Source organism: Thunnus thynnus, chromosome 8 (genome assembly GCF_963924715.1).
Source record: "Thunnus thynnus chromosome 8, fThuThy2.1, whole genome shotgun sequence".
Lineage (NCBI taxonomy): Eukaryota > Metazoa > Chordata > Actinopteri > Scombriformes > Scombridae > Thunnus > Thunnus thynnus.
The window spans coordinates 13,192,500-13,207,621 of record NC_089524.1 but is presented as its reverse complement, the minus strand read 5'-3'; the positions used below and the strand labels follow the sequence as shown (position 1 = coordinate 13,207,621).

The 15,122-nt window shown below is 39.0% G+C and overlaps 1 protein-coding gene across 10 annotated transcripts in view; it reads left to right on the top strand.

Annotated features, from left to right (window-relative positions):
• dazap1 (DAZ associated protein 1) overlaps nucleotides 1-14,337 on the top strand; it is a 29,876-nt gene extending 15,539 nt beyond the window's left edge. For 4 of the 10 annotated variants that reach the window (XM_067596617.1, XM_067596618.1, XM_067596616.1 and 1 more), the window contains 8 exons: nucleotides 3,118-3,200; nucleotides 6,169-6,316; nucleotides 6,548-6,580; nucleotides 7,241-7,390; nucleotides 8,643-8,807; nucleotides 11,644-11,736; nucleotides 12,205-12,252; nucleotides 13,425-14,337. In XM_067596617.1, coding sequence (XP_067452718.1) covers nucleotides 3,118-3,200; nucleotides 6,169-6,316; nucleotides 6,548-6,580; nucleotides 7,241-7,390; nucleotides 8,643-8,807; nucleotides 11,644-11,736; nucleotides 12,205-12,252; nucleotides 13,425-13,597 — 893 coding nt within the window. In that variant the 3' untranslated portion in view covers nucleotides 13,598-14,337. Of the gene's footprint in view, nucleotides 1-3,117; nucleotides 3,201-6,168; nucleotides 6,317-6,547; nucleotides 6,581-7,240; nucleotides 7,391-8,642; nucleotides 8,808-11,486; nucleotides 11,615-11,643; nucleotides 11,737-12,204; nucleotides 12,253-13,424 lie in introns of those variants that run through there. The other 6 variants (XM_067596620.1, XM_067596621.1, XM_067596624.1 and 3 more) reach the window with 4 other exon arrangements.
• The last annotated feature ends 785 nt before the right edge of the window (nucleotides 14,338-15,122 follow it).

Here is a 15,122-nt window from a genome sequence, read left to right as displayed (position 1 = left end):
CAAATATTTATTGATTAATTGTTCTATCAAATGTGAGAAAATAGTGAAAAATCATGTCCAAGGTGACATTTTCAAACAGCTTGTTTTGTTCGACCAACAGTCCAGTGAATATTTGTCATGTCTGACTGTAAATGACTTAAACAACATTAATCTGATCCTAAATTTATATTATTAATTGCTTATTGGATATGTAAATAAAAAAGATAGTTGATAGTAAAAAAAAAAGACTTAAACACTAAATGGATTATCAAACTGGATGACTTTTCTGTTGATTAATTAACCAATCGACTAATTTGTTTCAGCTCTAAAAAAAAAAAAAAAGATTATTAAAAACTTTCAAAGGTAAAAAGAAGAAAAGACCATTTCAGAAATATGGGTGCCAGTGTGTCCCCACATTAGCCTCAGTAAAGCTGAATACATTACAGCGACGAGATGTGTTCTGTTCTTGAAAATCTCTCCAAAAAATGCAAGAAGTTCATCCAGTTAATTGGAAAATTGTTCAAAGGCGTTCTAGGAAGCAAAAGAAATCACTAACTGAAAAAGGGGGACAGGTTGGAGGAAAGTAGGTGCTCCAAAAAAAAAAAAAAAAAAAAAAGCGGTACTTTATCACAACATGCGACAGGCATATTTAGAACAGTTTGAGTATCCAAAGCTGGATTTGTCCTTCAGATGCTTGTTTCAGCCAAACGCTGAAGGTGATAAAATACAACATTGTCACAAGAACAATGGAATCACTGAAGGAAGGTTTTTCATGTCCTTTGCTACTTCAAAAGTCTCTCTAATAAACTTCCTGACAGTAGAAATGACAATCTTTGATATCTCAGAGGAGTTTGTCCAGTTAAGTCGTAAATTTATCATATGTGTACTGACATGTGCCGACACTTTTAGTGTGGACGGCCTCACTGGAAATCAGACCCGTGCCACCGGCAGTGTTGGTGTCACACTCTGCCCGCTGAACTACAGTCACAGCTGTTTCATCTGCATTTGTCCTACATAGCAGTGATGCAGCGGCCACTGACCCACAACATGTACTGTATTACTGCTACTTCTTTCAAAACCCCCCGTTCACTCTCTGTTGGGAGAAACCCAGAATAGTTTGTCATTGGAATTTAACATGATGTAATGCACCAGTAACAACCATTACATAATCTTTAATAGTATAGTAACAGTTTTCTTTTACTAAAACCATTAGATGTTCAACATTGGAATAAGTTTTCTTTACCTTGACTTTAGATGTAACTGATACATGTATCTTAAATGGCTTAGTGTGTTTTCCCATATGTAGAAAGTTAAGTATTTTTGTAAGTAAGCCCTTTCTATTTTTCTTTCTTCTGTCCCCCTTCTCCTTGTGAATGGTTTGAATGTGATTAACGGTGTCTCTTAAGATTTGTCTTTTCTCCTTTAGGTTACTGTGCATTGACTGGTACCACAGAGGTACAGGCCAAACGTAAAAAAAAAAAAACAACTACTAATTTTCACTTAAAATGGGATGTACACAAAGTTACATCATTCCTTCTTATTCTTGAAAATTAGATGGAGAGTTATTTGAAAGTTTGCTTCTAAGTTATTTGAGGGATAGTTTAGCAGCAAATAAAGTCTAAATTTTTTAATTGTTTTAATTTTTGCAGGATAATAGGAACCTGATGGCGACTCTTTGATATTTTAAAAAGTTGCATGATGCATGGCGTCATCTGAATGGTTGTTATTCTCTTAATTTTATTTAGTTAGTGGCTGATATGGACCAACAATACTGAGGTAATGATCACACCATTATCTCTAAAATAGAAATGCTACAAAATGACGACAAGAATGAACCAAAACAAGAATGTAATGCTGTAATTTGAGAATCAATATGATTGAAGAGACAATAAATTATAATTTTGGGTCATTACACGGTTTAATAGGCTGCATGATGGTCACAGCAAACATTTTATGAACAATTTTATCAATAGTGTTGGGCGATTGAGTAGTTTTTCATTTTCAACTCGAGTGTAATCAAGATATGTCAAACCCTTAAATGTGCCAACTTGGCTTTAAATTTAGATTAGGGGACGGGTCATTGACAGATGTTATTAATAGCAATAGATCATGAGGCTTGGGAGCGCTTGGCATGGTACGAGAGGTCTCTAAAATCTCAGTTGTCTCGCAGGACGTTTAATTGGATTCAGGTTAGGTCCCCAAGTAGAGATGTGCACACAACCCAATTCTGCCATCGCGGAAAGTTAATCAAATTGAAAGTAGATCACTGCAGCGTGTTTCTGCGCTTTGAAATGTGTTGTTACAGATGAAGATGAAGTAGTTTATTGAGCATTTGGCGAGGCTGAAATGTTTCACCAAATTGTAATTTCTCAGCTATGAGGCCTTTTAGACTTTGGATTTTGGGTTCTTGTTGATGAACTTTGTGTATTCCCCATTAAAACTCTTCAGCAAAATCAGCAACTTGTCACTTTTGAAACCAGTTATGGCCTATATCTTTGTGTTACCATAAGCAGTATTTTAATTGTCCATTTTTAGGCTTATCCTGGCTGACTCAAAAGTAAAATACTCAGTTTGGGAAAGCTTGGAGAAAGCTTTAGGCATTCTACAGTTTGTGTTTCTCCATATTTTTGTGATGCATTAACAATGGCTGCTGCGAGTGTGTGCTCCACAGCGATATACCAAGGGACAGATCAAGGTGGGGTTTGGATGAAACAGCATGAAGTAACACAATCTAGTATTGATTCAATTGGCATTTAGCAGCTTATTTGAAACAAAAAAAGTAACTACATGTTCAGTCTTGTAAGAGAGTGGAAGATGGATTGAATTGACCTTTTTTTGCGACATTTAACATTAACTCAAATGCTACACCTGTCATTCTTGATGTGTAACAGTTAAGCAATCTGTATCGCTATCTTCAACAAATTATTTCACTGCACAGTAAAGAGAAAAGTCTCCTTCAATCCCCCAGGCTTTAGTCTTGGATATGTGTTGTTCTGCAAGTCTGCGACATCATCCGAACCCCAGGAGCCTCTTGCTCAGTCTTGATGGATCCTCACTCTGCTGAAGCCCAAAACTGTTCTTCATCTTGTGTTGTCACAACCCCCCTGCTACCTTGATTCACTCTTGGTCGTTGGCTAGGTTTTGGATTTATTACTTTCGAGGCCGAACAATCAGTGGACCAGGCTGTCAACATGCATTTTCACGACATCATGGGCAAAAAAGTGTGTAGTTGTAGTTTTATTTTACCCTTCAGATCAAACAGAGGCTTGGGCGATATTAAGATATATTATGATGCTGTTTCATTAGTTATGGCTCATTTTATAGTTATATTGTCACTGCAGCATCATACACCACTAATTTGGCTTTTAACTTCTTAAAACAATCAGGCCACTAATTTAATGTGCTTAATTGTTTTGTTCTCAACACACTGTACTGTTACTCTTATTGCTTTGTCTTTAATAGTGTCTGTAGGCAGACTTCTTGTATTTTACAGTTTCTATTGTCGCCCAAGGCTTTGTTTAAATTGACCACTCCTTTAGGATGTGCTAAGTGCAATAGATTGTACTCAAACATTAAAGATACTATTTTCTGGCTTTTGATGATAAAATGACAAAAAATAACACAATAAAAAAAATTGAAAACTCACAGAATTTCACTGAATAAAAATCACCTAAAGGATTGGTCCAATCAGTTCTGTTTCTTTTGTTTTCTGATATTTTGTTGGCAGGTCACTTACACGTCAACATGTTTTTTTTTCTTTTTTGAAAAGTTAAAAAAAAAAAAAAAAAAGCTCAACTCAGTGACCTCAGTTGAAGAATCTCCATACTGTGTCCATCACTTCTCTAACAAATATACCAAATGGCAACGTCTCCTTTTAAAATGCTGCTCAGGATGAGACACGAGTCACACAATAATATTTGCATGTGACTTTTTAGTGTTTGTTGGGTGTAACAGATGGATGGGGTTTACTGCACAAAGTCAATTCAGATAATATCAGGTAAGCTGTCCATCCGGGGGAAAAAACAAAGAATTCACTACAGTGTAGTATTGCATGATACCTCCTAACCTTCTGGCCTCTGTTGTATGTGGCAAACACCACCCACCTGGCACCTCAGCTGAGTAAAACAGCTTTAAAGGCACGTTTAACGTTCTCCTCCCCCTTTTCCCCAATAGGGACTTTTTGTAATTAACAGCTTTCAAACCACTGTTCAGATACCAGAGGAGAGACCGTCTCCTCTCAGTCCTCCATGCAGGCAGTAAAGGTGTGTGGGCATAAGAAAATGATCAAAGTCAAACACCATGTAGTTATATCCGCTCAGTCATATCCTGTTTCCATCTTTGCACAACGTTTTTTTTTTAATATTTGAAGGTCAGTCTGCGATACTTGACACTATTGTAGACCTTTGAGCATTTATGTGAAGTTTTTGGACTCTTTTGGGCAACATTAAAGCAGTGAAGAGTCCATTGCTGTGGTGTTTCTACACCTCTGAGGATGGTATGAACTGGACCTCAGTGTGTTTTTTCTTGATGAACCTTGAGTTTCTGTAAGTGGCTATCACTGCTCACTCTAACTACCCACTTCTTCTGTTTATTCTAAACAAAAAAAAATGTTAGGTGCGTAATTTCCTGTGTGCCAAATGGTTTTCCCCAGAAAAGAGCTACTGGATACCTCTTTTTAGACCAGGAAATGTAAACACCTTCATGGATTTTCATGGAGTAGCAACACAACACATCTTTCTTAAAATCGCACTGATTATTACATTAAAATATGAGCCGAATCCCGTCTCATTGGTAAACGATTCAGGCCAACCTGTATACTCTCCAGTGGAACGTGCCCCCCTTGACTTTGCCCTGGTTTTCAGCAGGAATCAAGGCTAGACTTAATCCATTGTTCTTGACTTGACATTACCTTACGCTGGGCCTTGAGGGAGGCTGGGAGATATGAGTTACAAAATTAGAAATTGGAGCACATCAAACTTTGGAGCAAATCCCAGTTCCGCTGTTGGGGACTGTACAGAAGTCATGGTATCCATCACTCGTAGCCGTGATGCCCACGGGAGAAAGTGCTCAGGTAGTGCCGCTGCCGGAAACATGTGCATGTAATTAGGTCGACAGAGAAGGAAGAGGGGAGGCTGGGGAAGGTGGCAACACCTTAAAGCAGGGATGAATTCGCGATTCATTTTCCTCCTGCAAGGTGACCCCAATAACTCAACCCCTCAGTCTATTTCTGGTTGGCTCCCCCTTAGTCTCAGCCTGTTTCTTTGCTCTGGTTAACTGTTGGTGGCTTTGCCTAGTCACAGAGAGGAAAGTTTTGTTATTGGGGCATTAAATTTATCTCTCATGCAAGGCATTAAACCTTCCCAGTGATGGACGATAAGTAAATGGATAACAAGTAAAGGGATAGATGGCTGAAGTTGGTTTCTGAGCTGTATCTACAGTGCAGTGAAACAAATTGGCACTTCTTTATTATTATAATAAAAAAACAACAAAAAGAAACTTGAGGTCATTCTCACATTTGGGGTTTGGTTGTAAGAAAGTGTCGTCCTGCAGCAATCAATTGGATGATTTATATTGGGGTCAACGTGTATCAGTCACTTGAACTTCACTTTTGACACAGTATGAAGATTCGATGTAAATTGACTGAAAAGACTGCTCATTTGTACTATCTGCATGTTTACCTTATATTCTGTTAGAACTGAGATACAAATTTCTCTCTACATCCATTTCCCCCCTAAAACTTATTCCAAATAAAATAAAAATGAGATTCTTGATAAGCGTTAGCCGGAGAAAGGTAAGTCATGACCTTCCATTAGACGTCTTTATCATATATAGTGCAGTTCATTAAAGGAAAAAAATAAATCTATGTTTCTCAGGTACATATTCATAAGCTGTACTTCAAAAATCGTTTTTGCATTATTTGCTGTCCTTGCAGTAATATTCTGTGTGCTGTGAAATTCCCACTTGATTATTAGTACCTGAGACACATAGCTGTAAAGCTGTCCTGGCTACAAAGTAATATTAATTTACATAGTTGCCCCACATTATTAAAATAAACATAAAGTGAAAGATTTGAAACTGGCCCAAAATGTTGGGATTAAATATCAGTGGTAGGACAGGTCTACCTAGGTGAGGGACTTCATAGACCTTATACTGGTGTTGCCAAATGTGCCCTCCTTGTCCTTTGTCCAGGTGGAAGTAAAGAAGGCCGAACCTCGTGACAGCAAAGCTCCTGGCCAGCTTGGCCCTGGCCAGTGGGCACCCAGGGGCATCTTGAGTGCAGCTAATGGTTGGACAGCACAGCCTGCCCACGGCTGGCAACAGCCTTACGGGCCACAGGGTGAGTGGGAACAAGTCCCAGAGCAGAACGAATAGAGAGGCTCACTGTTCAAAGAAAAAAATAGTAGTAACTGTTAAAATGTGTTGAAGCCTCTGCTTTAACTTTAACCTTGTACATGTAGGTCACTGCCCACACTGTCAGTTTGAATGTTAAACTGGATTATGTGAACATTTTACATTTCAGGAAACAATATTGTCCTCAGTCTTAACTTTTTTTTTTCTTTTCCTGAAGGAGTGTGGGTGTCGACCACCGGCCAACCTATAGGTAGGTGTTCGACCTCCTTTTAACACACAGAACACAGTTTGTCTTTTCTCATGTATTTTAGTAAATTACTTGTTTTGTGCATGTTGCATAACTGTGGTAATTGATCATAGCGCAGATAGATTTGTGTCCTTGTCATGTGCTCATGTGCTTATCTTGAAACGCTTGTGTCACAGAAATGGGCTTGCACTTTGCATGGCCAATAGGTTGATGACAGTTAGCAGCACGTGTTATCACTAATTCATAATGGCTGAAGCTGCTGATAATTTGCTGCTTGAGACAGATGGCAGCCTTGAATGGATTCCGGCCTCCCTCTGCTATTGGTCAGGCTCGGTTTCATATCACTACCTCCGGGTCAACCTGCAGTGCTCACTGCAGTGTCGGCCCTGTGCATGCTCAGAGGATACTTCAGCTTCATTCAGCTTCAGACTACGTTGTGCAAATTCAGTTTTTTAAACAATTTATGCATCACTTGTTTCTGTTATTAGCTGTTCAGTACATATTCAAACTGATGTAATTCACATATAGTACATCTGTGCTGACACTTTAGCTCATTTAATAATTTGTATTATTTCCTGTTTATTTCAAGTCATAAATGTATGTAAAATGTGCATATATTTATATAAAAACATGGATAAAACTGCCTGTTCTGTGTTGGATCAGGTGGATATGGGCCTCCGTTATCAGCAGGCCGGGGAACCCCCACACAGCCTCCATCACCTTTCAGCGCATTCCTGGTCACGACCCCAGCGGGCAGCTTCGCTGCACCTCAGGGCTACCCTCAACAGGGCTACAGCACAGCACCTCAGTTTGGTCAGTGATACTAATAAATACACTCTTACATACTTTTGACATCACAACAAAATGCATACAGGTTATGTAGAATATGTAAGAGTAACAATGTATTAATGAGTAATGAATTAGGTTTAGGCTGATAATGTCTGACAACTGATATTGATTTTTATTGACTAAGGTGACAAATGGTCAATGTGCAAATGCTGCCAAAGTGTCAAGTGTTCACCTTTTTGTCTTTTGAATTTTCATCTCATTAGAAACAGCATTTAGGAAAACAAAAACACATTACTTAAAATAAAAGTGAAATTATTTTTAGCTCTGTTTTTAGCAGTGTGTACCATGTGAAAATCCAATCTATGTCATGTTTTCCAGGCAGCTTTTCTGTTGCAGTGGTCAGGGAGGATCCTCCAGCTTATCAGAGATGGACAGTGTGACTCACAGATAGCCAGCACTTCATGAAATGCTTAACTATACATTGGTTAAACCTTACTTAAAATTCTGCTAAGCAGCCTGTGGTTGGATTACTGACTTCCACCGTTTAAACTTGTCTGCAGTTTCAGTTTCATGAAGTATCAAGATAATACTTTGAAAATGGTGGACAAAATATTATAAAACAAATAGGAAAGAAGCTTAAATGATCCATCACAGGGTCCTCGTTATATTGATAATAGATTTTATTTTTACATTCAAAATGTGACTGTAGACTTGTTAGCGACACTGTTGCACTCAAGTCAGAGCAGGGATTCAGACTGAAAACAGCCCTGTGATAAAACAGCATAGTGGGCTGCGCTGGTGTGGGCGTGTTGTTAAGGTGCTGGTGAGACGATGAAATACGATCTAGGAAGTCCAGTTGTAATGACAGATTGATGTGTTTAAAACACCACATAGCAGTGTGTAACACTCAGAGGATTTTACAACTCTGGAAAGTTATCATAGCAGCAACTGTTTGAGGTAAACAGCAGAAATATGGTGTTCCTGTTATTAAGTAATCCACCAGGACTCTGTGTCGACAGCGTCAACGTACTCCTCTCGATTCAGATGAATGAGAGCACTGCGTTTTTCCCCGTAGGGCTAAAGTCCGTCTGAACTAAGCCAAAGAAAATTTGGGTTTTACCCTGGTTGGGTTTTACCCTGGTCAAGCCCCAGCAACACTGGAGCTTGACCAGGGTCATGGTTTAAGAAAAGTCTTTGTACTCCCACATAGGATACCATTTGTGATAAAGCAACACTAGGAAATGATCACAGAAATGATCTTGTTATTCTCCAACAGGTTACAGTTTTGGCACACCCCAAGCAGACCAGTATGCTCCACAGGTTCCTCCTCCGCCCACCACTCCAGGAACTGCACCGCTGGGCTTTGCTCCCGCCACCACACCAACTCAGGACTTGAGCAAAGCTCCCACTGGGCAGCCTGACTTCCCTTATAGCCAGTATGGTAAGAAAAGCATTGTGCATAAAACAGTTTGCTGCCCTTTTCTCTCCTATTTTATTTTTATTCATCTCTCAGCCCTGCCCATGTCCCTGGATATTTTATTGAGTGCAACTCAACTCATTCAAATGCATAACTACAACCCTTAAACAAGCAGGAGCCTGCTCTTGGTACCATTTAGCTTCAACAGCTACATATGCATACATGCTTCTTGCATACATGAACCCCCCCTGGCTCTGCCGTGAAGATGCTGCTGAAGTTCCACCATATCCGGGAGTCTTCAGCAGTCATTTCTGTCAAGTTTTTCCAGCTGGGCTGTGGATTGGTAAAAAGATTGGTAGGTCTTGGTAGGTTTGAATTAGATCATCCTGCCTTGCAATGTTTTTTTTGTTTTGCATTTTTATTTTGTTTTGATTCTGAAGGGAGTGCGACCTTCTCCTGACTGACTGCACTAGACATTTGACCTAGTTCAAATACTCCTTCCTTCTAATTACCCCCTCCTACACCTCCTCCTCTTCTTCCCTGTTGATGACTGTTGATGACTGATGCTGGCTTCTTTTCCTGGTCTTGGCATGATCGCCATAGAAGAGCACCAGCATGGCAATATAATGCCAATGAAACCTTATTTCTGGAATCAGGCATGTGCAACCTGCCAAGCTACCTATCAAAACTTTTCAACATGACCATCTATTGTTTCACACCAGAGCTTTGCATGCTTGTCAACAAAATGTGAACTTTGCCATACAGATCTCAGCTCACTTTTGACTAATGTGTTTATAGATTTTACTGATATCTTTGTGGTCTTTGAGCTGGACTGTTAGTCTAGTCTAACATTACCTCTGGACTGTGTTGGGCCTTGATAATCATTTCATCTGGATCTCTGTCGAGCTGGTGAGCTCTTGGCAAAATTTCAGTCAGCATGTAGGGACTGGAAAAGAAATTTCATAAAGCCACTGTAGTGTCAATGTAGAAAACCATGTGCCTTATTAATTTCTTTGATTAAAAGATGTGATCAGAGTGCCACGTAATGCTGCTGGGAGGGAGCGTTTCCAGAGACTGCACGTGCAGTACTAAGAGCTTGAGATCATGCTGAGAGCACAAATGGAAGCTGGAGGTTTTTAACTCTGAAACCAAAAAGAGATATTATGAAAACTACCCAGCATCCATGGAAAAGGACCAAGCTTCGTCTTTATTCGACATTCACGCATTCAGTGACATAAGCACACAGTCACACAAGAGTCAGACATTCATTCAGGAGTTACATTCATTTTTTTTGACTGGCCGGTATTTTTCTTCTGACTTGGCTTACAGCTGCCTCGCACTGCTAGATCTACATTTAAAGTAGTCATGTATTTTCTGTCAGTCATGACAGGTGCCCATCATGTTCAGTGTTTCCTGCTTGTGCTTATCTTCCATCCAGCTTTTTGCATTTAGAGTCCACTGCCTGTTCAGGCACGTAGTCAAGTAATCAAAGTCAGCCGCACAAAGTTTTTGTGAAATGAGCAGAAAATCACAAATGCTGATAAATGTTGGTGTGTTTTTGTGGACACAAATAATGAGAAGATCACGCACCTCCACCATGAAAGCTTAAGTGACAAAAGTAGGAGTGGACATGCCATTTTTACCTGCGTCACATCAGGAAATGGTTGATGTTAGGCAAATAAACTAACTTGTTTGGCTTACGTGGAGTTGGGTCGTTAACATCATTTAGTTAGGGTTAGAGCAAGGATCAAACCAGTGATTTTGCATATTTTAATCACTTTATTTTAATACCATCATTTCCCATACATTTAAAAAGATTCATACCTTCCAGGCAGACACTGGCTTTATTCCATTTCAGTATGCTGTGAAAATTTACTTAAAACTTGAAACTTGAGAATAAATTTATCACAATAAACATTTTTTTGACTTGACTTTTTTGTCAAGAATCCTTGTTGTTACATTCAAGAACAAGGAAATCTGAAATTTGAGAATTTATTTCTGCTTTTTTTTTTTAAGCAATAAACTTAGATTAAACTTAGATTTCTTTCAGCAATATAGCTCATCAGTGCAGTGCTTTTTAGAAATGTTAGATGTTGAAACATCCCTGAATGCCCCACCAAGGAGAGTTTTCTTTCATAGCACGTTTATATCATAGCATGCCATGTCAAGCTACTCAGAGTTTTTGAACATGGCCTGTCGTCACAACTTTAGTAGATAGAACAGTAATGTAACTTTGACACAAAGATAAATGGGGCACAGTACCTGAAACAGGTTTCAAGTTCAGTTGATTTTCACATCGTGCTGAAATTAATGGAAACCAATGGTTGCCTGCAGAATAGAGTATCGATCTAGAAGATGTTGGCATTCTTTGGAAAATGGCCGGAGGACTATGGACTACACATATAACACCTCTGGTGTGGTCATTTAAGGTTAAGATTAAATACAATATGTTTTCAGGAGTTGAAGCAGCCCCACAGCCACACCACGCTACTTTAGCGCCAAGCTAATTCCTGTCTTTAGTTGCTTTCTCATGTTAATATTTTCATTGTGGGAAAGCGCATTTCTCATAGTTTACCTGCATCTTAGCATATCATGCACGTTTCACAAAATTTCATGAGACCAGGCTGGCATGAAAAAAAGAAAAAGTCAGGAGCGCTAGCAGATAGCTGACATACTCTCACTCCATTTTGTTTTGACTTCCAGATGAAGCTGAGCAGTGATGCCTCACCAAGCGTAGTGCAGAGCCAGTAAATGAGTATAAATGTAAAGCTCTGTTAGCTCAGCAAGGGGGGATCTATGTAACGTAGTCGGCCAGCAGTATCTGGGTTCAGTCAACCTGGTCTCCTCATCTCCCTGATAGGCTTGGGTAACTACCCTCAGGACCCCTCTGCCTACGGACCAACGCGTCCTTCTCACAGTTATGGTCAGGATGAGCAGGGAGGATATAGTGCAGGTAGGTGCCAGCATCGTCTTCTCCAACCACAAAAGTAGCATTTGTTGAGTACTGTAGTGTTTATAGAGCTGCAACCTGGTTTTTTGCCTCTTTTTTCTTTTGCTCTGTGTTTAGTATTTTGCATGTACATTTTGCATGTACATACAAATTACTTTGTGTACTCCTGTATAGTAAAACGCAGCTACGGGCTGTCTCTTGGCTGAGTGGATTTGAAAGAAATTTACATTGAAATTTGGCGTTTGGAGCTCTTAAGTATGTCATCTCCCTCAGCAGCTGTAGCTTTACTATACCAAGACTTACCATGTCCTCCTTTTTTTTTTTTTGTCCACTCTCTCTGTCCGCATTGCTTTGCTGATTATAAAAGGATGATCTAATTGTCAGAAAATGTGTTCATGGTTCAGTTGTCTCTATGCATCAGCTGTCCATTCACCCGTTGTTTTTTCCCCGTGTATTGTCTCCACATTATAGCTAAAGGGGTGAGAAACAGAAGAAGATTTAAAGAAGGACACGAAGCCAGTAAATTTTCCAATTTCTCTCAGATTCCTCTGTCTGGCGGTCCTGTTGGGACTGCTCCCTGTTCTTCAGAATTCGTATTTTTGTTCTGATCTTGAAGCACTTTAAGCGCCCCCAAAAGAAATGTTGTATTATCTATTTTCCCCCTTTTTCTTTCTTTCTTTCTCTTTCTCCTCTCTTTTGTCTTTCCATTCCAGTTGTTTCTAATGTTCTTTACTCCAGTATTTATTGTTGACATTTTCAAATTTATGCTAACTGGATGTTAGCAGGGCGGGGAAATAACCAATCACCAGCAAGATGCTGGAAGGATTTGGTCAGTCATTTGGAAGCAAACCAATCTGTCTTTTCAACCATAAAGGCCCTTTGGCTTGGCAAGTGGCAGCTTGATTTTTGGGTTGCACCAGCCATTTACAAGCCTCTTAGTTTTCTTTACCTGGGTGTCACTGTGGTTCCCTTGTCTGTTTGCAGGGAGACGGTGCCATCCAGTGTTTAAACAGAAGAACATCTAGACATTCAAGAGAATCTAGAGATTGTTTTCCTCAATGAAGCCCGGCTTTAAGCTGATTTTTAAATTCACCTGAAACTGTAATGTTTGTCTTTATACATTTTTATACTTGCATAATCAACACTTAAGGGCTCATTGAAGGAATACAGTATTTGAATCAGGAGGAAAAATCCACTATGAACCCCTTAATACTGTTTAAAATCAGCTATTGGTAATGCAGTTTGGCATTTCTTGGCCAAAAAAAACCAACAAAAGAAACAAACAAACATAGAATAGAAATATTTTTTTAAAAGAGAGAAATCTTGGGTCTTAAGGCTGGATATAAAGTAGATGCTGGGATAAGATTGGAATAAAAATGAAACATGACAACAATCATTTTGATGTGGAGTCCTAACACTTCCAATGCAGAAAAATGACAGGACAATTATTCTTCACCAAAATGTTTTTTTTTCGCAAAAATAACAACTTGAATATACATCCTAAATATAACAGTGTATGGGTAAGAGGTGGATTTTTCATCAAACATCAAAATTGTGAATTTTTTATGTAAACCATTTTACTTACTGGATACTTTTTAAGTATTAAGGCTTCTTCCTAAACGCTCTCTGGTGACTCTGATAATAAAACCCTCTTCTCCCCACTACCCTCTTCTCTCTGTCATCCACACCAGGGTACGGTCAGGACCTGACAGCGTTCGGCCACACATTCGCAGACCCAAACCAGCAGACGGCCTCATACGGGGCGCCGACAGCACAGCCCGCCGCCGCTCCACAGCCCGCCGCCAGCGCGTTTGGCAGAGGGCAGAACCACAACGTACAGGGCTTCCACCCGTATCGACGCTGACCGTGACTTCTGGGCAGGGAAGGGCGGCCGTTGTAAAGTTCAAAACAAAAACAAAAACAAAAAAAAGTCAGGGAAATGTGTTCTCGCTAAAAAAGCAAAACTGGAGTTCTGGATTGTTCTATGGGAATGTTGAATGCACACAGTTTGTGAAACAGAAACCTTTGTGAAAGCAGGGATTCCAGTAAAGTTAAAAGGGGTGTAAAAAAAAAAAAACCCAGGGGTTTATTTTTTTTCTTTTGTTTTTTTTTTTCTTTTGCATAACTAAAGGAACATTCAGCAGAAAGAAGCTTTTATCCTCCACCCCCCACCCCATGTTTTATAGTAGAACTAAACTACTTTGCAATAATTTTGATTGTCTGGTCAAACACTAGCACAGAGACTATATGGAAAGAGACTTGCATATAAATATGTATATTTATGGTGGACACAAATGAAAACAGGGTCTCAAGTTTCCTCAGCTTTAAATTCTAGGGAAAAATGTTTTTATTTTTCATTTGGTGAATTTTGTTTACTTTCTGAGCCTTTAAAGTTTGTTTAAAATGGAGATTATGAATATATATATTATACACAAACTGTGCAATTTTTTAAAAAGAGAATTTTGTACTATAAATGTACACTTTGCTTGTTTTTTTATTTAAAGATGTAGACTTCCCTCAGGTGGCTGTTTTGGGTGCATTTTGCACTTATGCAAAAAGAAAAAAGGACAAATTATTACAAAAATAAATGTTTTAAGGATATAATGCTTGTCTTGTATGTTGAGTGTGTTTTCCTTTTGTTGTGGTAGTGGAAAGCGTCACTGGTACCTTTACCTGAATTAAAGGACAGATTCACATTTTGTCTGTCTGAAAACAGTATGTGTATAACAACAAGTACATTTAAACAGTTTTTAGTTGGTGTGATTGTTTCAAATGACAATACTGGCTGTGAAGTGAGTTAATTAGGAGCTTGTGAGTATTGTTTCAAGACAGACTTTGAAAAATGTGAAGCTATCCTTAAATTTTTCAAGTCTGTCTTAAAACAACAGTCAGATGCCCAAATGAAGATTGAAAGAGGCTTTGCTTTCTGTAATCATCCTCCTGTTCGTACTGACTATTAAAAGATTCTCTTCAAATACGATTTCAATGTAAGCAAAAATGCATTTAAAAGTTTATCTGAAGCTTATATGAGGCTTCAGCTGTCTGAGTTAGTCATATCAAGTGTATATTTGCCACATTTACAGTCTTTTTGGCATCAAATTCCCACTTTATGTTTCCACAGACAGTGTTTCCTTGTTAAGCTGCGGTGGAAGTATAGTAATAAAAAGAGGGACTTTGGCACTATAAAGATAAATGTTGAAAGATATCTACTTGATTTGACTAATTTGGACGGCTGAAGCTTCATATTAGCTTCAGATAAACTTTTAAATACATTTTTGTACAGAAGGAGGACGGTGGATTTTGGCCCCATCACTTACACTAAGTGCATTATGAAGGGATCTTCTAATGGCCAGTATAAACAGGAAGAATGATTACAGCAAGTAAAACCT